Genomic DNA, 22,830 nt, shown 5'->3' with positions numbered 1-22,830 from the left:
GATATTTCAGTTCTAACTCTTTCATTGATATTGATCTGTTTCTGGCACAAGTCTACTTTTACTCCATAAAAACCAGCTAGACTTGGCTTGTTGCAACACACACACACATACATATACATAGATATATATATATATATTTTGAAATAACAGTTTTGTGTCCAAAAGTGCTGAGTATAAGTTAATATCTGATCACCTGTCTCAATTTGCCACTTCTCATTGACTATATTAAGTCTGTAAACTAATCAGCTGACAGTGCCTAAAGAAATGAAGATTAGATTAAGTTTGAGGAATGGCTGCTGTGTTCCCTAATCTCACTCCATTCAATTTGTAGGCCCATTGCTGTAGCATGGCAGTAATGTTTAGACAAATTCAACTTCTTCAAGCATACTTTGTTTTAAATGCAGCATTCTAATATCACCTTCTAATGAGGCATTGCTTTTGTTTCAGGTAAAGCTGCTTATTTGTGCATATAGAGTACAACTCCAGTGAATGTCTTCAGTGCAATCCTCCCTTCCTACAAGTGGAATAATTAGCATGGACAGTTTGTGTGAGCAAGTTGTTTTCTTGGACAACACCTCTAGGATAGTTGGAATTTTATTTTTTTCCACCAGAGTCTCAATCTGTATGGAAATAATCCTTGGACCTGTTATAAACTTAAATATACAAGTATAAGTTTACACAAATTAATTACTGTATGTTTTTAAAGTTGTCTTTTTGTAGATGGCGGACAGTATTTGTTAAATAGTTGGTATAGTGTCTATTTGCATGTAAGAATTTCTACAAACTTCTTCCACAATGTGGAATAGAAAAAAAAACAATTTTTGCATATTTATGAAAAGTACTTTTGAACATGATCATCATGTTTGTATCAGTCTCATTGTTTTTATTCATGTGTTGCAGAGCAGATTCAATTGGTTTATTTTATTATGCTCATGTTAACATCATTACAGAATGATGGGCAAGTTGATGATCTGCTTTGAGGCCTCTACTGTAATTGACAGTATTGAAGGCCAGGATCAATTCGCATTTGAAAATGAAGCTCCTGCCATCACTTCACCACCATGTCATTTGTTTTTTGGTGTGTCACTGTCAGTTGTTCACTATTTATGAATCTGTTTATCATGTAAAGATGCATTGTAAACTTTGGCATTCATTTTAAATTCACTGTATAAATGGCACTTGATAACATTTCTTGTCTAACATGTGCAAACATCCATTGAAAACAGACATTGAACTAATGTGAATTTATTACTGATCTCTTGATGCAGCAGTTAGGAACTATCGGCCATTTGATACTCCAGTTTTGTTCCTTTAAACTAGCACTGTAGAGCTCATTTTAAGCATTATAGGATATCCTTTGATAAAAACTAAAAATGTAAAAGTTCTTTTACATTTTTTTAAAATAGTAAGCACTGGTATGTACTATAGAACTTATTGCATGCTTTAAGAAATGTGAACATATTTTAGACTACACATTTCCATATGTGCCTTAGTTTTCTTCCTCGTACTGTATAAACTACCAGTATGTGCCTAAACTGTTACAAATACTACCAACAATGCTGACCTAAGGAATGTGATTATGAAAGTTGTTCTATCCCACCATTTAAAAGCAAATTTCAATTATTTTGTAAATTTTATGTAAAATATAACTAATACTTTAGTAAATTTTGTTTCCGTCATTATTAGTTGAATGCACAGTGTCCACATTTCTTGAAAGCAGGGAATAATAAAAGTAGGGCAATTAATAAATTTAAATTGCCCAGGAGCAACTATTTTAGATGGCTCAAATTCTGTTAAGTACAATGATATTAACACAAACTTTTTCCTGCTCTTGTTTGCTCTGCCATTACACCTGACCAATTTGTAAATCATTGCCCCAGAATTACTAGGAAAGCAAGAATGAGAACTGGAGTGAAAAATTGAAGTTGCTGCAAATAAATCTATGGAAAATCTTAATTAGATTGTTCACCCTCACACATTCATTATTGCTATTGACCTTAAGTAATTACTTGCAAACAATTTAAAAATATTTATTAGAAACCACTCTTAATACAACTGATTACTAAAGATTTTGGCATTTATTTGTAAACTGACATGTTGGATTTATACTGCAAAACATTTATTCAAATATTCTAGAGCTATGTGGTAAGACTTGCTACAGGTTGGCAAACAGTATTATAGTCTGAAAGAATGTGAGAAAATCAAAGCATTAACATACACAGCATGATACTTCCTACTTTTTATTCTGCAGTGGAAAGTGGCAGCATATTGTATGATGTCATCACTGTCATTGGGATGGATAAGGACTGTTAAAGTGTCGGAGCATTTTTTTATTTCTGACTTTGAACTATATCGGGCATTGTATCACACAAAACATATGGTTTACAGCATGCATGCACTAAGTACTCTTTTAAAATAAGTGCCCATGCAGCAACTTTAACAACATCATTATGTGAATAAAGTACAGTTGGCCCTGCTTATTCGCGGGTTCCGCATGCGCGGACTCAACCAATTGCGGATCGGGAAAACCCAGAAGTTCTCTCTCCAGCACTCGTTGTTTGAGCATTGTTCGCCTCATGTCTCGTTCGTTCGCTACTTGTGAGCGAGAGGAAGGAGTTTAAGGCTAGTAAGGGATGGCTGGCTAGCTATGTAAAGCGATACAGCCTCAAGAACTTAAAGATCACAGGAGAATCGGGATCGACTGATGCCAAGGCAGCATCAGTATTCCCGGAAGAACGACGATGGTTGCGTCTGTATTGAACATGTACAGACTTTTTTTTTCTTGTCATTATTCCCTAAACAATACAGTATAACAATTATTTGCATAGCATTTAAATTGTATTAGATATCGTAAGTAATCTAGAGATGATTTAAAGTATACAGGAGGATGTGCGTCAGTTATATGTAAATACTATGCCATTTTATATAAGGGACTTGAGCATCTGTGTTTTTTGGTATCCACGGGGGTTCCCAGAACCAATCCCCCGTGGATAAGGAGGGCGACTGTACTTTGAAAGGTGAAAGTAGAAATTTGAAATTGAAGGCAACTGTGACATTTTAGCTAGGCTAAAATGAAGTAAAGATTAAACCTATGGAGAAATCTGAACAGAAAGCACAGCCTACCCTCACCTATTTGATATAGAAGGCACACCGGCCTGGCAAATTTTAGACATGATGAATTTCTACGGAAAATGCTGCGTTGGGACATAGATTTGAAATAGTTGATAAAGTGAGAGGAATCTAATTGAAGAATAAAGTGACTATGGACAATTGAGGTTTTTTTTAAATGTGGGAGTTTTGATAGATGAGATAACGAACAATGTTTGTATACGTTATGAACAGGCAAATAGAGTGCACAAATGGGAAAGAAAAACCATGATAAATTAATGATTGTTATTGGACATGTTACTTTAGAGAGGATGTAAAGGTAAGTGTATAGAAAAGACTGAAGTTTTTTTCCTGTGGGGAAAACTGGGATGGAGCAGGGAATAGTGCTTATGTACAATGTGTTCTCCAACTAGGGCAAAATTTGAAATTTAGATAACCATTTTAGTGACTTGAAGAGGGATATGGCTCAAATCAAGTCGCATTTATTGTCATGTTCACAAGTGTGAGGTGGTACAGGTGTAATATGGAAAATTAGTGGACTATCTTTGTGATTCTATGGCTAGCACTGGGGTTCAAGAATGGGTGAATTGATGGGTAGTGTTAGATCAGATAGCATCTGAATAGATAATACAATATAGTTAGATTTTAGCTTTAAATTTCCAAAGAATAGATGTGCTGGGAGCACTGGAATATTCCAACAGAAAAAATGGAAAGCTTTCCAAATCTAAGAGGAAATGCAAACCTAAAATTTTAGAGTTAGGTGCACAGTAATATGAAACTAATAACTTAATTTGCCTCAGTTTCTATTAAAAATACAACTTAAGAACAATGAGAAATTGTTTGAGCCTTCTTTAAGAATGATGCACATAGAAACAAAATAATGGAAAATTAGGAAAAGTCTTCCGCAACGAGATCTGAGACCAAGCTGATGGACTACATCACATTTTTGTTCTGAAACACTTGTAAGAAATATCAATAGTACCTAATTAAATCAGAGCAACTAGAAAAATATTCCAAATTTCTTCACTTATCTCTAAATAAATAAAATAATTTATTCATTTATTTATTTTCCACATAGAATTAATACAGCATGGTGGAAAGTCACTGAACTGCTATGAGCTCTGTGCAAGAGCAATCCAGTGTGTTTCATTGTCCTGTAAACTCTTCAGACACATTTAGCTTTAAATGCTATGATTGAATCTGCCTTGACTAACATTCCTGGTATTGCATGCAAAAAAAACCTGCTGCTTGAAGTGTAAAAGTATTTCCCTCATTGGTTCTTTTGTTGCTCATTCAATTCCATCAGCACTTGATCTCACTGGGCAAGGGAATAGTTTTTCTTCACTGTCAGCACCCTTTAGATCTGACCTGCTCTATTCCATGGAGACCAACTTTAACAAAGTCTATAATAAAACTAAAGATCTTCAACTCCAGAAACACTGTAGTTAATCTTTTCACACTTTCTCTATAGTGTGGCATCCAGAGAATAACATGATACTCCACAGTGACTGAATATTTTATAAAAGCTTTCTGCTTCCTGCCTCCATTTATAAATTCCAGGATGCTGTATGCAGTGGTTTATAAATCTTACACATTCAACCCCCGTTCTCCCTTTTCCAGGAACCCTTTAATTAACTGGCCCTGCTGCTCATCAATCTCCTTTAGTACATTTAGGTTACACTGTGTGGATATATCTTAGCTATCATTGTACTCTTTCCCTCAACTAGTTCTTAATCTTTATTTCCCTGTTCAGGTGTTTCAGTATTCCTTGCACTTTAATAATTCCACATCACATCACCCAGCCTCATCAGTTTAAACCTTCTCTCCCCAAAACAATAGCTAATCTTCCCCCAGTGACACTGATTTCAGCTCCACTGATGTGCAATTCATCCAACATGTTCAAGTCTCACCTTTCCTAGATTTCCAGTGCCCTAGGAAAGCAAAGCCCACCCACCAGCACCAACTCCTTCAAACGACACCTCAACCCAGGCTATGCAAATAGTTCTATACTTAACAGATCTACACTGGTGTAACCTAGAAATCACTACTCTGGCACTGCTTCTACTAGCAGAATCACATCTGTAGCACTAAATTGGATCTTACTGATGGTTGTCCAACCCCTTCCCCAGTGCCACTCCAGAATTTTCTGCAGCTGCATTGTAAAAGCTGCAACCCAAAACTACACTATTTGAAATAATTAGCCACAGCAAGGCTCAGAACTGTAATCCTTTGGAATTTTTCCCTCCTTGTATAACTTTATTCTTGGTGCTATGGCCTTACCTCACATTGCACTCTTACAAAGAAACATCTGTCCCTATCATTACTCACAATTGAATACTGCTCAGAGATGCAGTAGTGATCCCCTAAAACACTGCCTGCCTTTTTAAAATTTCTAGCAGACACACATTCCTTGTCTTCTGCAGTATCTTGAGCTGCAGAGTGAACAACTTCCAAAACACACCATAGAAAAAAAACTGGCCCTGCAGCTTAACTCATTTTCGCATATCCCTCCACTTCCCAAATTAAGTATTATCCAAAATGCCTCTACGACCATCTTAGATCATTTCATATAAACAGCTATCCTTTGTGTGGAAAACTTAATTGTTCAAATCTTTCATTTTTCTCACTCTCAGCTTAGACCTATGCCTGCTAGTTTTAACCTCCTCCCTTCTATGACCCTCATAATTTTATAACCCCCCCCCCCCACCCCAGTAATGTCTACCCTCAGCCTCTTACAGACTAATGAAAATAAACCATATATATTCCAGGCTGTCTTCCATCTCAGGCAATATCCGGGTCAATCTCTTCTCTACTTCTAATGCTCCCACAATGTTCCTGGTAGTGCAATGGTCATATAAACATACATAATACTTAAGTGCAGCCTGACAAATGGTTCATTGCATTTTGTCTTTACAATTGCAACATCCCAACTCTGCAAAGGTATACATGCCAAAAGTAGAGCAATATGGAGTTCCAACATGGCACAGCCATGCCTCCATTTATTGAATAGCCTCCAGAAAGAATATTCTTACAATTCCATTGCTTTTAGGTTACTTAGTGCTTTACTTACCCTGATCAAACCAAATGTTTACTGAAATTCACTGGGCCTTCTTTCCCAAATCACTTCTTAAATTTGCTCAGTCACTTTCCCACACTCCTTTTAAATGCACTGAGCTCTTTTTAAATTCACTGGGGCTCTGATTCTTGTGCTCCTTTCACTATTACAATTGCTAATAAAGCATTCAGAAGATAGTACATTTGAAAACAAATTCACAAAATGAATGCAATCGGTAAGGCAGAAGTGAAAGATATTAATGAGAGGCTTTGACTAGGTTCAAGCAGATATTAAGGGAACATTATGTCCCATAGTTTAACAAACATCCATAGCTATCAGGGAAGAATGGTTCTATCCAGACAGCTCAACACTTAGCATTGGCTGAAGTCAGAATTTTTGGAAGTTGGTGCAACACATAAATTGGAGAAATAATTTTTCCTATAATGTCTGTTTCTCGGCACCTCAAAATTAACACAGCTTAAAATTTAGTCTGACAAAAGATAAAAATCAGAATACTTAAGTCACAAGGGTTGGATTGTACTGTTGCATGCCAAGTTTGCAATGATTACACAATATGTAGCACACATGAAAGTTACAATTAGCACTGCTAAACCCAACTGATTATTTGAAGATTATATATAAAAAAGTTGATTTACCCAAGTCATTCTAAATAAAAGACACTTACCACAATGTGAGCTGAATCTCATAACGTTGCACTACAAACATAGCACCAAAGGAGGATTTCAGTATTCCATGCCTTGTCCCTTCATACAACATAAATCACCTGTAAACAAAAGATGAAAATTAAATAAAAATAAAACAGAATTCTTTTAATCTTTACATGATTTTAATATAATCTTGGCATTTAGGTAAAAAGCATGCCATTTATAAATTTTGTAATTCCCTTTACGTCCTTGCTTTTACTCCCAAAGTCTCCTTAATCTTTGAAAAGGCCATCTCAGCATTTCTTATTTTAACCTCATCATGTCACTGCTTATTCATTTAGGTTTGGAATAACACTTTAAAATTATCCATAAAACATCTACCTGTTGTAGTCTATATCCATCTTCCAATATCCATCTTTATTACTAACAGAGGTATTTGTCCCCAGTGAAAGACATTCTCTCCTGAACTGGTCATTTCCAGTGATGAGGAATTATTTTGGTTCAGGTGTAAAGTCTCAAATATATCTGGTGCAATAAGTATAAGTCATAGGAGCAGAATTAGGGCATTCAGCCCATTGCATCTACACCATTCCATCAGAGCTGATTTATTATCCTCTTGTCTCCTCCCTGTAACCTTTGACACCATTATTAATCAAGAACTTATCAACCCCAACATTAAATGTGCCCAGTGTCTTGGCCTCCACAGCCATCTGGTATAGATTTACCACTTTCTGGCCTCATCTCTGTTCTAAAGGGACACACTTTTATTCTGGAGACGTGCCTTCTGGTTCTCAACTTCCCACTATAGGAAACATACTTTCCACATCTACTCTATCTAGGCCTTTCAATATTCAGTAGGTTTCAATGAGATCCCCCTCATTCTTTGAAACCACAGCAAGAACAGGCCCAGAGATATCAAATACTTCTAATAAGTTAACATTATTTCCGGGGTCATTCTCTAGAACTTCCTCTGGACTGCCTTCAATAACAACATATCCTTTCTTAGATAAGGTGCCCAAAACTGCATACCATATTCCAAGTGTGGTCTGACCAATATAGTATTTTATTAAGTCTCAGCATTATAGCCTTGCTTTTATATTCTATTCCTCTTGGAATGAATACCAACATTGCATTTGCCTTCCTTACTCCTGACTTAAATTGCAAGTTAATCTTTAGGAAATCCTGAACAAGGACTCCCAAGTCCCTTAGCATGTCTAATTTTTGAATTTGCTTCCCATTTAGAAAATATTCAACACCTTTATACCTCCTACCAATATGCATAACTATATAGTTCCCCAAATCACTTCTTTGCCCATTCTCCTAATCTGTCTTCTGCTGACTCCCTGCTCCCTCAACACCACCTGCCCCTCCAACTGTATTTGTTTCATCTGCAAACTTGGCACAAAGCAATCAATTATGTCATCTAAATCACTGACACATAATGTGAAATGTTCCCAAATCCAATGCCTGTGGAACACCACCAGCTAACCAGGAAAGACCCCCTTTATTTCCTCTCTTTGCCCTCTGCCAGTCGGCCAATCATCTATCCATGCTAGTATCTTTCCTGTAATACTATGTGCTCTTATCTTGTTAAGAAGCTCATGTGTGCCACCTTGTCAAAGGCCTTCTGAAAATCCAAGTAAACTACATCCACTGACTCCTTTGTCTATCCTGTCTGGTATTTCCTCAAAGTATTCCAACAGGGCTTCAGCCTATTTTCTCATGTGATTCGAATTACCCCTAAATCATCCTTAATATTGGACTCCAACATCTCCCAGCCACTTAAGGCTGGCTAACTGGCCTATAATATCCTATTGCCTCCCTCCCTTCTTAGAGAATGGAATGACATTTGCAATTTTCCAGTTCTCCGGAAACATTCCAGGATCTTGTGATTCTTGAAAGATCATTACTAATGCCTCCACAATCTCTTCAGCTCCTCTTTCAGAACCCTGGGGTGTAGTCCATCTGGTCCAGGTGACTTACCTACCTTCAGACCATTCAGTTTCCAAAGCACCTTCTCCTTAGTAATAATGATTACACTCACTTCTGCCCCTTGACACTCTTGAACTTATGACATACTGTTAGTGTCATCCACAGAAGACTGACACAAAATAGTTGTTCAGTTCATCAGCCATTTCTCCCCCCATTGCTACAGCATCATTTTCCAGCAGTCCAATCTCCTTTCAGTACTTATACAGTATATCAAAAAAAACTTTGGATATCTTATATTATTGACTAGCTTGCCACATATTTCATCTTTTCTTTCCTTATTGCTTTTTTAGTTGCCTACTTTTGGTTTACAAAAGCCTCCCTATCCTAAAGCTCCTGTTTCACTTTTATGCTATCTTTGACTTCCCATGCCATCCAAGGTTGCCTTGTCCATCCTTTAGAATACCTCTTTGGGATGAATCTACCCTGCGCATTCTGAATTGCTCCTAGAAATTCCATCATCCCTTAGTGCTTCCTTCCCTCAACTCCTCTGTCATGCCTCTGTAATTCTCTTTACTCCACTGTAGTACTGATACATTTGACTTTAGCTTCCTCTCAAATTGGAGGGTGAATTCGATCATATTATGATAAATCTCTGAAGGGTTCTTTTACTTTAAGCTCTGGTTCATTACACATCACCCAATCCAGAAATGACACTTCCCTAGTGGTGACATGTTGCACTAAAAAGCCATCTCATAGGCGTTCTACAAATTGCTTCTCTTGGGATCCAGCACCAACTTGATTTTCCTGCATATTGAAATCTCCCATGACCATTGTAACATTGCCCTTTTTGCATGCTTTTTCTGTTTCCTGTTGTAATTTGTATGCCACATCCTGGCTATCATTTGGGGCTTGTATATAACCCCCATCAAGATTTCTTTTTACCTCTGCAATTTCTTAACTCTATCCTCAAGATTCTATACCTACCAATCCTATCAGATCTTATCTAAGGATTTGATTTGATTCTTTAGCAACAAAGCCACCCCACCCCCTCTGCTACCTGTCTGTCTTTCTAACACAACATGTACTTCGATGTTAAGGTCACAATTGTTGACTTCTTTCAGCCACGACTCAATGATGCCAACAATGTCATGCCTGCCAATCTCTTAACTGCACAAGATAGTCTATTTTATTCTGTATACTGTGAGCTTTCAAATATAACACATTCAGTTCTGTATTCATTACCCTTTCAATCCTGCCCCATGTTATAATTTCTTATCCCTTTCCACACACTGTTTTTTTTCGGAATACTTTTGTAACCCCTCCTGCCCTCACCTTCCTTTCACTTTATCCTCATTTTCCCAAGTTACTGAACCAACCCCCCTCCACAAGTTAGTTTATCTATTTACCTAATTTATATATTTTAATATGACTATTACCTGAAACAGAATTTCTTCATTGCAATAAACAAGCTTTTTCTTGTACATGTATTTCTCCCCAAGGCACCTATCATCAAGTCCAGCAAGGTATAAGCATTTCAGATTGTTTTGTATTAAAACTGGTATCACTTGTCAGGAGGTCATTACACATGACTTCTTAATATCTAGCACTGTAATAGTTCACTTCTTAAAATTGGTTCCCAGAAACTACCATTTTCAACTTCCTTCCCTCTCTAAAGTGCTGTAGTTAACACCAGAATTGTCCCAAGGTAGAAATTACACACCATTGTGTTTCATTTCTTTGAACTCTGCTCCTCCTGAAAACACAGTTTTCCAATTATCTACATCAAGCTGCCATTTATTAATTACAGCTCTGCATTCAATACAATCATACCATCAGTTCTAATCAATAAACTTCAAAACCTGGGCCTCTGTAACCTCCCTCGACAACTAGATCCTTAACCTCCTCACCAGGAGAACACAGTCAGCATGGATTGGAAATAACATCTCATCTTTGCTGTCAATCTATACTGCCACACCTCAAGGATGCACTGCCAACGACACAACTACTGTTGGCGGAATTTCAGATGATGATGATGAGGCGGTGTACAGGAATAAGATGGATCAGCTGGTTGAGTGGTTGCACAGCAACAACCTTGCACTCATTGTCAGTAAGACCAAGGAATTAATTGTGGACTTCAGGAAGGGGAAGTCAAGGGATCAACAATAGAAGGAGTGAGCAGTTTCAAGTTCCTGGGTGTCAACATCTCCATCATATTGATACAATTACAAAGAAGGCACAACAGCAGCTATATTGCATTTGGAGTTGCAGAGACTTGGTATGTCACCAAAGGCTCTCACAAATTTCTACAGGTTTACAGTGGAGAGCATTCTTATCAGTTCTATCACTGTCAGGTACAGAGTGGCCACTGCACAGTATCAGAAAAAGCTGCGGAAAGTTGTAAACTCTGCCAGCTCCATCATGGGCACTAGCCTCTCCAGCATCAAGGGCACCTTGAAAAGGTGATGCCTCAAGAAGGCGATATCCATCATTAAGAACCTCAATCACCCAGGACATGCCTTCCTCTCATTGCTACCACCAAGGAAGAGGTACAGGAGACTTAAGACAGACACACACAACATTTTAGGAATAGCTTTTTCCCCTTCATCAGATTTCTGAATGAGCAATGAACCATGAACACTATCTTTTTGCTCTACTTGTTTAATGTTTTATATATATTATTGTAATTTATAGTTTTTAAATTATTATGTATTGTAATGTATTGCTGCCACAAAATAACAAATTTTAAGAGATATGCCAGTGATATTACACCTGATTCTGATTCAGTGCTTTTCATCATGTCTTCCTCACGTGTAAAAATATAATTTCATTGTATCATATCTCTTGCAATATTTATTCAGCCAAATACCTAATTACATGCACATCATTCATTCTGGTGAACCAGGAGGATCCATCGTCAAGCCACTTTTACCAAACCACGTCAAGCCATTTTCTTTGGAATTTATTTTTTTTTATTGAAGTTCATCATCAAACATTTCCATAAGATGTATTTCAGACATTGTACATATATATTCTAGCCATTTTCTAAAGTGCGTATTTCCATCTTTGAAATGCCACTCATCTGCTTGGAAGTACTTATGTCCTTTTACATCTTGGAATCCAGTTACGAACTCGCTGGTTACGATCTGCAGGCCATTACTTTCAGGTCAACAATTCTGTTGTCAGTATTCTGCCGTGTTTAAATATCATCCATACAACTGCTAATCAAGACTCCTATAGGTTCTAATGCTCCAACTTGAAATTCTCTTCATACTCCAAGGAGTCTTACTTACCCATCCCACAATTGATCGCTCAAGAAGGACTGTGTGTTCTCCTGACTTCCCCTTCCTTAGTCTTACTAACACTGGGTGTAAGATTGTTGTTGCTGTACCACTCAAATAGCCTATCTCACTCCTGTATGCCTCCTTGTCCCCATCTGAAATTCAGCCAACAACTGGTGTCATCTGCAAATTTATACTCATTTGTAAATTTATACATGTGAACCCAGTACAAATCCCAGATACCAAAACACTAATTATGCAGAAATACTATTTTCTCTTTTGTAATGTCTTGGATGTACATTACCAACACTAACTAGGTCTCATGTATTATTTGTATTATGATTCATACAAAGATATCTTGGAAATTTTGGACATGCAGAACACTTCCTTTGGTTCTATGCTGTTGTCAACATCTTACATTAGACTGAATATATGACCGATGTCATATATACATAGAGCATGGAAACAGGTCCTTTGGCCAAATTTGTTGATGCCAACAAAATTGCCTACTTATGTTTGTGCTTGGCTCAAAAATCTTTCTATCCATTTCCCCATCCAAATATCTTTTAAACATTGTTAATGAACTTGCTTCTATCACTTCCTCTAACAGCCTGTTTCACATACCCACTACCCTGTGGGTGAACTGCCTTCAGGTTCACTTTAAATCTTTCCCTTCTCACCATAACCAGCAGTTATGGTCGAAATGACAATAGAAGTGACTTGACTTCAATCTGGACATGCTAGTTTTAAACTCCCCTACTGTGTAAAATGACTGACCTTATCTATGCTTGATTTTATAATCTTTATTGTCCACAATCTGCCTCCTATGCTCCTGACAGAACAGTCCTAACCTATCCAGTCTCTCCCTATAATTCAAGCCCTCCAGTCCGGCTATCACCCTTGTGAATCTTTTCAGGACCCCTTCCAGTTTAAAGGCATCCTTCCTGTAGCTAGATGAGCAGAGAATAATCCAAATTGCACACAATAATCCAAACTGTGCTCTCTTGTACAGCTGTAACCTGACATCCCAACTCAGATACTCAATGCACTGGCTGATTAAGCCAAATGTGCTAAACCCTTCACCACACAGACACAAGGAAATCTGTAGATGCTGGAAATTCAAGCAACACACATAAAATGCTGGCGGAATGCAGCAGGTCAGGCAGCACCTATTCGAAGAAGTACAGTTGATGTTTCGGGTCGAGACCCTTCGTCAGGACTAACGGAAAAAAGAGATAGTAAGAGATTTGAAAGTGGGAGGGGGAGAGGGAGACCCAAAATGATAGGAGAAGACAGGATGGGGAGCTAAGAGCTGGGAAGTTGATTGGCAAAAGGGATACAAGGCTGGAGAAGGGGGAGTATCATAAGATGGAAGGCCTTGGGAGAAAGAAAGGGGAAGGGGAGCACCAGAAGAAGATGTTGAACAGGCAAGGAGTTATTGTGAGAGGGAAAGAGAGAGAAAAAAATCATAATTAATACATATGGATGGATTAAGAAGGGAAGGAGGGGCATTAACGGAAGTTAGAGAAATCAATGTTCATGCCATCAGGTTGGAGGCTGCCCAGATGGAATATAAGGTGTTGCTTGAGGAGACACCTGATATTCCGTCTGGGCAGCCTCCAACCTGATGGCATGAACATTGATTTCTCTAACTTATGTTAATGCCCCTCCTTCCCTTCTTACCCCATCCCTATTTTTATTTATATATATATATATTTTTTTGCGCTCTCTCTCCCTCACAATAACTCCTTGCCTGTTCTCCATCTTCCTCTGGTGCTTCCCTTCCCCTTTCTTTCTTCCAAGGCCTTCTATCCTATGATAGTCCACCTTCTCCAGCTTTGTATCCCTTTTGCCAATCAACTTCCCAGCTCTAGCTCCCCCTCCTGTCTTCTCCTATCATTTCAGGTCACACCCTCCCCCTCCCACTTGCAAATCTCTTACTATCTCTGTTTTCCCTTAGTCCTGACGAAGGGTCTCGACCCGAAACATTGACTTTACTTCTTCGAATAGGTGCTGCCTGGCCTGCTGCATTCCGCCAGCATTGCTTAAACCCTTCACCACCCTGTTTAACTGCATCACCACATTCAGGTCACTATGTACCTGTACTCTTAGGTCTCTCTGATCGAGAAGGACCTCCAGTAGTCTGCCATTTACCGTGTAAACCTGCCTTGGTTTAACTTAGCAAAATGCAACACTTTGCAGTTGTCTGAGATAATTTCCATTTGCCTATCTTTGGTTTTTGGCTTGCTTTCCCATTTGATCTAGATGCTGTTGTAGCCTTAGATAACCTGTCTACTATACTGTACCAACAATTCTGATGTCATCCACAAACCTAACTATGCCACCTACCTGGTCATCCAGATCATTAATACAGATAATGAACAATGGATCCAACATTGATCCCTGTGCACACTACTGGTCAGTCTTCTTCAACACCTCATTGACTCTTTCTACAATGAAATTTGTATCCAATTGCCTAGTTCACTCTGGATTTTATGTGATCTGACCTTCTGGACCAGCCTACCATGCATGAGTTTGCCTTCCTCTCATCAATCCTCCCAGTAACCTCTTCAAAAACACTCATTAAAAATTCTAAGGCTATTTCCCACATGCAAAACAATGCTGACCATCCCTAACCAGTCCTTAACTCCCCAAATGCTGGTAGATTCTGTCTCTCAAGATCCCTACCAGTGACGCTAGCCTGGAGTTCCCTGTCTTGTCCTTCCATCCTTTCTTATAATAAAGACATAACATTAGCCACTATCCAGCCCTCTGGAACTTCACCCAGTTAATGATGATACAAATATCTCTGACAGTGTTCCAACAATTTCTTCCCTACCTTCTCATGATATCCTAGGATACAGTTGTTCAAACCCTGGGGCATTATCCACCTTTATGTGTTTTATGACTGCCGTCACTTCCTCCTTTGCAATGTGGATATGTTTTAAGTTATTATTACTTACTTTCTTATATTCCCTAGCTTCCACAAACTTATCCATTGTAAACACAGACAAGAAATTTTCATTTAAAGCCTCATTTACAGTATCTCCTATAGCTCCAGGTTCTGATAACTACATTGATCCTTAAAGGGTTCTATTCTCTTCCCAGTTACCTTTTTGCTCTTAATGCACTAATACAATTTCTTTGAAATCTGCTTTATCTTTTGCCCTCCTGATGTTCCTCAAATGTACCTTTTTTGACTAGAGTCCCAATATCCTTAATCAACCAGGGTTCTCTAATCCTGCCAGATTTGCTTTTCACTTCAATGTGGATGCTGGATTCTCGCTTCCCACTTCCAAAAGCATTCCACTTGCCAGATGTCTCTACTTGCAAACAGCCTCTCCCAAGTTTCAGTGTACTTCCATCAAGATTGAAGATTAATTTTATTTGTCACATGTACATTGAAACATGCATTGAATCAAAGCAAAGAGGATTCTGCTGAGCAGCTGGCACGTGTCACTCCTGGTGCCAACACAGCATGCCACAAAACACTAACCCGAGAAGTACAATTTTGGAATGTGGAAGGAAACTGGAACACCCAGAGGAAACACAAATAAAAATCCTGTACAGCAGCGTTGACGTTTTCTGTCAGTAAATGTTCTGTTTTCACTTCTTAAAGAAATGGAAGCATTATCCTACAATCATTTACACAATTTAATGCAGAGGTAACTTGACAAACGTGAAGCTGTACTACTTTTTGCATTCCTTTTCAATCATATGTAAAGTGAAAAAGTTGCATTTTCTTCCTTGAAAAGCATAATTAGCTTTAGTTTGTTTAATTAAAAAATGTGCTGATCTTCTAAATATCAGTTAAAAAAAATCTATTACTAAGATGCAAATTTTATTCCCAACCGATAAGAGCAAAGTTATGAAAATCACACTTCTAAAGGTGACAAAATGACAATGTTCCATTTATAGTTGTGATAAATACCCGCCACCAAACTTAAGACAGATAGAAGCAAAATGCAAATTTTACTGGTGATATTTTATAAATTACACTTCTACTCCCAGACATTACAAAAAAATGTTTTTCCTGAGCATAAGCTGTAAAGACATCAAAAATCTGTTTATTTTGCACATCATAACAAGGCGATAGATGAAAGGAAAAATAATTTATTATCTATATTTTTTATGTTTAGACATAAAGATAAATTAAACCACAAATATTTGGCAGCAAATTCATTGCTTTGATTTTCTAATTCAGTGTACCTAAATAAAGTTTCTTATATAATAAAAAAAAGGAATAAGGAGAGAAAAAGAAGGATTTAGGGGAATTAGACCGGATCCAGCAAAGGTTAATTAGGTGCACTTGTTTGAACGGAAAGGAATAACTGGCAAATGGGAAACTTTATATATTTTAAAAATCACACTTTGTGTCTGTGACGGCACCATGTTGCTGTTAGGGTGAAGAGTAAACCCGGCAAGTTTAGGGAACTTTAGCAAATGTGAGGCACCAGTCGAGAAAAAAAAGTATACATTGGATTTAAGAAGTTAGGTTCAATCAAAACCTTTGATGGTGATAAGAAGATTAGGAGTATTCTTAAAAGAGGGAAGTCAGGAAGGCAAAGAAAGGGTATGAGATAGATCTTGCAGGTAAGGTTAAGGGAAATCCCAAGAAGTCCTGTAGCTATATTATAAGGGTGATTAGAGAGACAGTAGATCCCCTTGGACATCAACAGGGCTGCCAGAGTCTTGAGCCACAGGAGATGGGTGATATTTTAATATTTCTCTGTGTTTATGGAAAAGAAAATCATAATTGTTCAAGAGATAACATAAACAAAGGATTATTTTGAAGGACTTTCATGTTACCATGTAGAAGATATCTGCAATCTCACAGCACATTATATAGACTAATTTCTAGGCCCTGACCAAGTGCATCCTTGGACTTTGTGGGTGGCTAGTGAGGAAACTGCATAAGTCCTTGAGGAGATACAGTACTTGCTTCATCATCAGCCACTGGAGAAGTTCCTGAATACTAGAAGGTGGCTAATGTTGTTCTGGTGTTTAAGCAAGGCAGTAAGCTTAAGCTAGAAAACTACAGGTCAGTCAACCTAACATCAATAGTGCAGAAGTTATCATAGGGAATTCTGAGGGACAGGATCTACTGACTGATGCACCATCAATAACTCTCGGAGACTTGAGTTAAGGTAGGCTTTTATTGGCTGGAAGAAAGCACAAGCAGCAAGCGACCACGGCACAACATCCTGGAGACTGAGGAAGGGTCTGTGCCTCCAATCGCCTTTATACCGGGGTTCGTGGGAGGAGCCACAGGAGCAGTCAGCAGGGGTGGGGGTCCAGACAGGTAAATGTAGTTCACCAAGTTCACCACACTGACCTTTGGATAGACAGGAAGTTGTTGATAGTGAAGAATGTTATTGTATGTTATAGTTGTTCATGACCAGTTAGAGGAGTGGGTCGAGGAGTGGCAAATAGATTTCAATACAGTTAAGTATGAGGTGATGCACTTTGGAGTCAAGCCAGCTTTAGGCAATATTGCTTTCCACTGTGAAATGGGACTCAGGAGCACAAATGCACAGTTTGTTGAAAGCATCAGCATTGATAAGCTGGGATGGTGGAAAAGGCACTTAGGTTGCTAGCCTTCATCTTTCAGGGCACTGAATACAGGAGTTGGTACATGATGTTGCAGCTGCTACAAGTTGTATTGCTGGGGCGGCACTTGGATAACTGTGTACAGTTCTGTTTTGGGAAAGATGTGGTTAAACAGGAAGAAGTACAGAAAAGATTTATGAGGATGCTGCCAAGACTGGAAGGCCTGAGTTACAGGCAGAGGTTGAGAGATTGGCAAGGCAAGATCTTTGGTCCTTGGAACATAGGAGATGAAGGGTGACATTATAGAAATGTTTAAAATTATGAGGAGCATAAATAAGAAAGATAATAAGGTCTCCCCCACACCCCCAAAGTTAGGAGCAAGCAAAACTAGGGGCAACACTTGGTAGCTACTTTATTAAGTACACCTGCTAGTTAATGCATATAATCAGCCAGTCATGTGGCAGCAACTCAATGCATAAAAGCATGCAGACATGGTGAAGTTCAGTTGTTATTCAGACTAAATATTAGAATAGGGAAGAAATGTGATCTAAGCGATTTTTACCATGGAATGATTGTTGATGCCAGACCGGGTGGTTTGACTATCTCAGAAACTGTCGATGTACAACAGTCCTTAAAGTTTACAGAGAATGGTGCAATAAACAAAAAAAAGTGAGTGGCAGTTCTGTGGGTGAAAATGCCTTGTTAATGAGAGAGGTCAGAGGAGAATGGCCAGACTGATTCAAGCTGACAGGACCGTGACAGTAACTCAAATAACCATGTGTTACAATAGTAGTATACAGGGCATCTCTGAACGCACAACACGTCGAACCTTGAAGTGGATGGGCTACAGCAGCAGAAGACCATGAACAAACAGTCTGAGTGTAGATTTTAGGTGAGGGAAAAATTTAAAAAGGACCTGAGTGCATCTTTTCACAGAGGGTGGTGAGTGTATGAACCGACCTGCCAGAGGAAGTGGTTGAGGCACATACAATTGTATCATCTAAGAAACATTTGGATGGGTACATAGAGGGGTGGGTTTTTAGGAAATGAATGCAGGAAAATAGAACTACTTGGGTGGGCACTGTGGTCTGCATGAACTTATCAGGCCAAAGGGCCTGATTGGTGATAGATTGTTCTAACATTAGAGAAGAATGTTGATGCTAATTAACATTTACCAAGATACAGTACACAAGGGACTACTGTAAGTTTCTATGTACAGTATTACATTGGCAACTGTAATATAACAGCAGTTCCACAGAGAATATAGATTATCAGGGACTTCAAAAAATCTAAAACATTTAAAAGCTTACATGCAAATAAGAGTTCTAGATGCTTATTTAATACTATTGCATGGAATTTATTAAGTAAAATTTGTTTTATTTATAGGCTGCAACTTCTGTAGCAAATTACTAAAAACCAAAAGAAAACTTTAAAGTATATTGTGGAATCACAGGAATTATACATGAAACTAAAATCTATTTCTCTTCATTTATTTTTGTTGGCCATGCTAATTACAAATGCCTTTCAAAATTCGCTTTGAAAATTTAATACAAACCTCAAAAGAACAAAACAAATCCAAATGATAAATAATAACCACCTTTCTGGAAGATAAACTGGACTTCTGGTATGACAAATGATGGCAATGATGGAGGCACAATGTACACACTCAAGTATTGTAAGGAGATTTTACATGATGAAATAGCCAATGAACTTTTGTTGTTCAAATAATCTTGCAAATGGGCATTAAAAATCTGTTAATGTCATGGCTCAGATCTAGTTTTATTCTAGGTTCGTAGAAATAATTTTAGGGCAGTGCAAGGAATTAGAGCACAGTTTAGGGACAGGGATGAGAGAAGCTAGAGGTAAGGGACAATATATGAAAGGTCACTGCAGGAGCAAGAGTCCAGTTTAGAGTGCTACGCAGTAGAAGGCCAACAATCCTTGTGGATTGACTTTGGGTTAGCGGGTCCCGTGGGTGAGGGCTGGTTACTTCTCAGATCAGTGAGTCTCGTGATTGGAGAACCATGCAGGCAGGAGGTTCAAGGGCCAATGAACCACTAGACTTCCAAGCCCATAATCAGCAAGTCATTGGAGGTCAAAGCCAGAAGACTGAAGACCAAAATCTGTAAGTCCAGATTCAAGAACATATGACCACAAGACATAGGAGCAGAATTAGGTCAATTGACCCATCCAGTCTTTTCCATCATTTAACCATAGCTAATTTATTCACCCACTCAGTCTCATTCTCCTGCCATCAAGAATTTATCAACCTCCGCTTTAAATATATCTAATGACTTGACCTCAACAGCAGCCTGTGACAATGAATTCCACCTCATCTCTGTTCTAAATGGATATCCTTGTATTCTGACATTGTGCACTCTATACCAGCCTCTCCTACTACTGGAAGAATCCTCTCCACATCCATTCTATCTAGACCTTTCAATATTCGGCAGGTTTCAATGAGTTTACTCTCTCATTCTTCTAAACTCCAGTGAGTACGGGTGCAGAGCCATAAAACACTCTTAACATGTTAACCCTTTTATTTCCAGGATCATTCTCGTAAACCTCCTCGAGACCCAATTAAATGCCTGCCTGTCTTTTCTTAGATAAGAGGCCCAAAACTACTCACAAGTGCTCTCTGACCAATACCCACAACATCACATCCTTGCACTCATGTTCATATTCCAGCCTTTTCAAAATGAACCCCAATTGCATTTGCCTGACTTACCACCGACTCAACCTGCAAGTTAACCTTTAGGGAATCTTACACAAGGACTCCCAGGTCTCTCTGCATTCTGATTTTTGAATTTTTTGCCTGTTTAGAAAATAGACTGCACCTTTAATCCTTCTACCTAAATGCACAACCATACACTTCTCTACACTATATTCCATCTGCCACTTCTTTGCCCATTCTCCCAAACTGTCCAAGTCCTTCTGCAGGCTGCCTGATTCCTCAACACGAGCTGCCTCTCCAATGACCATTAAAATAAGACATGAAAAGTCGTGGATCCTACACTGACTCCTGTGGAACACCAGTAGTCTCTGGCAGCCAACTAAGCTCCTTGATTCCCACTCTGCGCTGCCAGTAAGTCAGCCAATCTTCTAGCCATGCTAGTATCTATCCGATAATATAAATACCTTACTTAGCAGCCTAATGTACCACAAATGCATTCTGAAAATCCAAGTAAACCACAACCACCAACCTTCCTTTGTCTGTTCTGCTTCTAAGAATTCTAATTGATATGTCAACCAAGGTCTTCCTTTAAGAAAACCATGGTGACTTCAGCCTTCTTTATCAAGCCTCCAAATACACTGAAACTTCATCCTTAGTAACAGACCTTTTATGTCTTGTCAACCACTCAAGACAAACTAACTGGCCTATAATTTCCTGTCTTTTGCTTCCTTCCTTATTAAAGAATGGATGATATAGCAATTTACCAGTCCTCCAGAACCAATCCAGAATCTTGTGATTCTTGAAAGATCATTTCATATTCCTTCGCAATCTCTTCAGCCATTTCTTTTGGAAACCTGCAGTGTAGTCCATCTGGTCCAAGTGACCATCTATCTTCAAACATTTCAGCTTCCTAAGCACATTTTCCTTAGTAATAGTGACTACACTCATTTCTGTCCGACACTCTCAAATTTCTAGCATACTGCTGGTGTCTTCCAAAGTGAAGACACAAAATACTTAATAATTTTGTCTGCCATTTCTTTGTACCCAATTTCTACTTTTCTAGCAGTCCAATATCAATGCTTACCTCTCTTTTATTCTTTATATGACTGGAAAAAATTTCAATACTATTGGTTAGATTGCATTCTTATTTCATCTTTTCTTTCCTTATTGCATTTTTATTTGCCTTCTGTTGTTTATAAGTTTCCCATTAATTTTTGTATGTTGTAAGCTCCTTCTTTTGCTTTTATGGTGTCTTTGACTTCCTTTGTCAGCCATGGTTGCTTCTTCCTCCCTTTAGGATGCTTTTTCATCTTTGGAATGAACTGATTGTGCATCTCTTGAATTACTCCAGCCATTACTGCTCTGCTGTCATCCCTGCAGATATCACCAACCAATTATGGCCTGTTCTTCTCCCATGCCTCTGTAATACCAATACATCCAATATTAGCTTCTCCCTCTCAAACTGCAGGGTGAATTCTATTTATAAATCCTTCTAAGGGTTCTTTTACCTTAAGCTCCCTAATAAATGTTTCATTACACAACACCCAATCAAGGATTGTCTTTTCCCTAGTGGCCTTTAAAAGCAAGCTTCTCTAAATAGCCATCTCATAGGCATTCTACAAATTTCTTCTGTTGGGATCTTGCATCAACCTGATTTTCCCCAATCCACCTGCATTTTGAAATCTTCCATGGCGATTGTAAACATTGCACTTTTTACATGCCTTTTCTATCTCCCTTTTAATTTGTACTCCCCACCCTACTGTTCAGAGGCCTGCATATCACCCCCACCATGGTCTTTTTACCCTTGCATTTTCTTAACTGCACCCACAATGATTCTATGTCACTTCCACCTTGGGATTTGATTTCACTGTTTGCCAACAGAGCCACCCAGTTCCTCTGCCCACCTGCCTGTACTTTTGATGTGACTGCGAGAATGGACCAAGTACCTGAGAGTCCGAGAGTCCATGGCTAAGGTCGACCGAGGTAGCCTGTCCTGGGGTTGGAGGCATGACTGTGTGTATGAGCGAGGGGAAAGGAGTTTGCTGAAAATGTGGACATGCCACGTTGATGCCAGAACATATGGCAACACTTGTGAGCTTCCCCCAACACTTCTTAGGTTGTGTTGTTGATACAAAGTATTTCATTACTTCAATGTACCTGTGATAAATAAATCAGTCTAAAGTTGAAATTCTACATTGTACATTAGAATATACTAAGGTCAGGAGTAGTTCACTCCACCCATGCCAAGTGCACTACTCAACACCATGTGGCCTATATCAATTTTCCAAATATCCTCACTATGCCTGGCAAAAAAAAATCTTGTCTCTGTCCTTAATTGCTGCTTCCTCTTCTTGAAAATATTACTCCTGAATCTAGAAAATACTGCAAGGGAATTAATGCCATATCTAACTACTTGTACTATAAAAGAGTTTCATGTTTTAAAAGAACCATCTTTATGTCTGCCTAATCAATCCAAATACAGCAAATCCACCACCCCATACATTTATCTGGTCAACTTTTGCTGTTCTTAAGTGGGAATGTTATATTTAGGTACACAATATTCAAGAT

General features: G+C 38.5%; 2 protein-coding genes across 2 annotated transcripts in view; one reads left to right on the top strand and one right to left on the bottom strand.

Annotated features, from left to right (window-relative positions):
• The window catches only part of mphosph8 (M-phase phosphoprotein 8), a 58,237-nt gene extending 57,049 nt beyond the window's left edge, over positions 1–1,188 (top strand). Inside the window, exon 14 of the mRNA XM_059964240.1 lies at positions 448–1,188. Coding sequence (XP_059820223.1) covers positions 448–489 — 42 coding nt within the window. The 3' untranslated portion in view covers positions 490–1,188. The remainder of the gene's footprint in view (positions 1–447) is intronic.
• The window catches only part of LOC132391282 (paraspeckle component 1-like), a 127,822-nt gene that overhangs the window by 7,272 nt on the left and 97,720 nt on the right, over positions 1–22,830 (bottom strand). The window contains exon 7 of the transcript XR_009511155.1: positions 6,849–6,947. The gene's annotated coding sequence lies outside the window, so the exon portion shown is untranslated. The remainder of the gene's footprint in view (positions 1–6,848; positions 6,948–22,830) is intronic.

This window comes from Hypanus sabinus, chromosome 3 (assembly GCF_030144855.1).
Source record: "Hypanus sabinus isolate sHypSab1 chromosome 3, sHypSab1.hap1, whole genome shotgun sequence".
Taxonomy (NCBI): Eukaryota; Metazoa; Chordata; class Chondrichthyes; order Myliobatiformes; family Dasyatidae; genus Hypanus; species Hypanus sabinus.
This window is presented reverse-complemented; position numbering and strand designations above follow the sequence as displayed.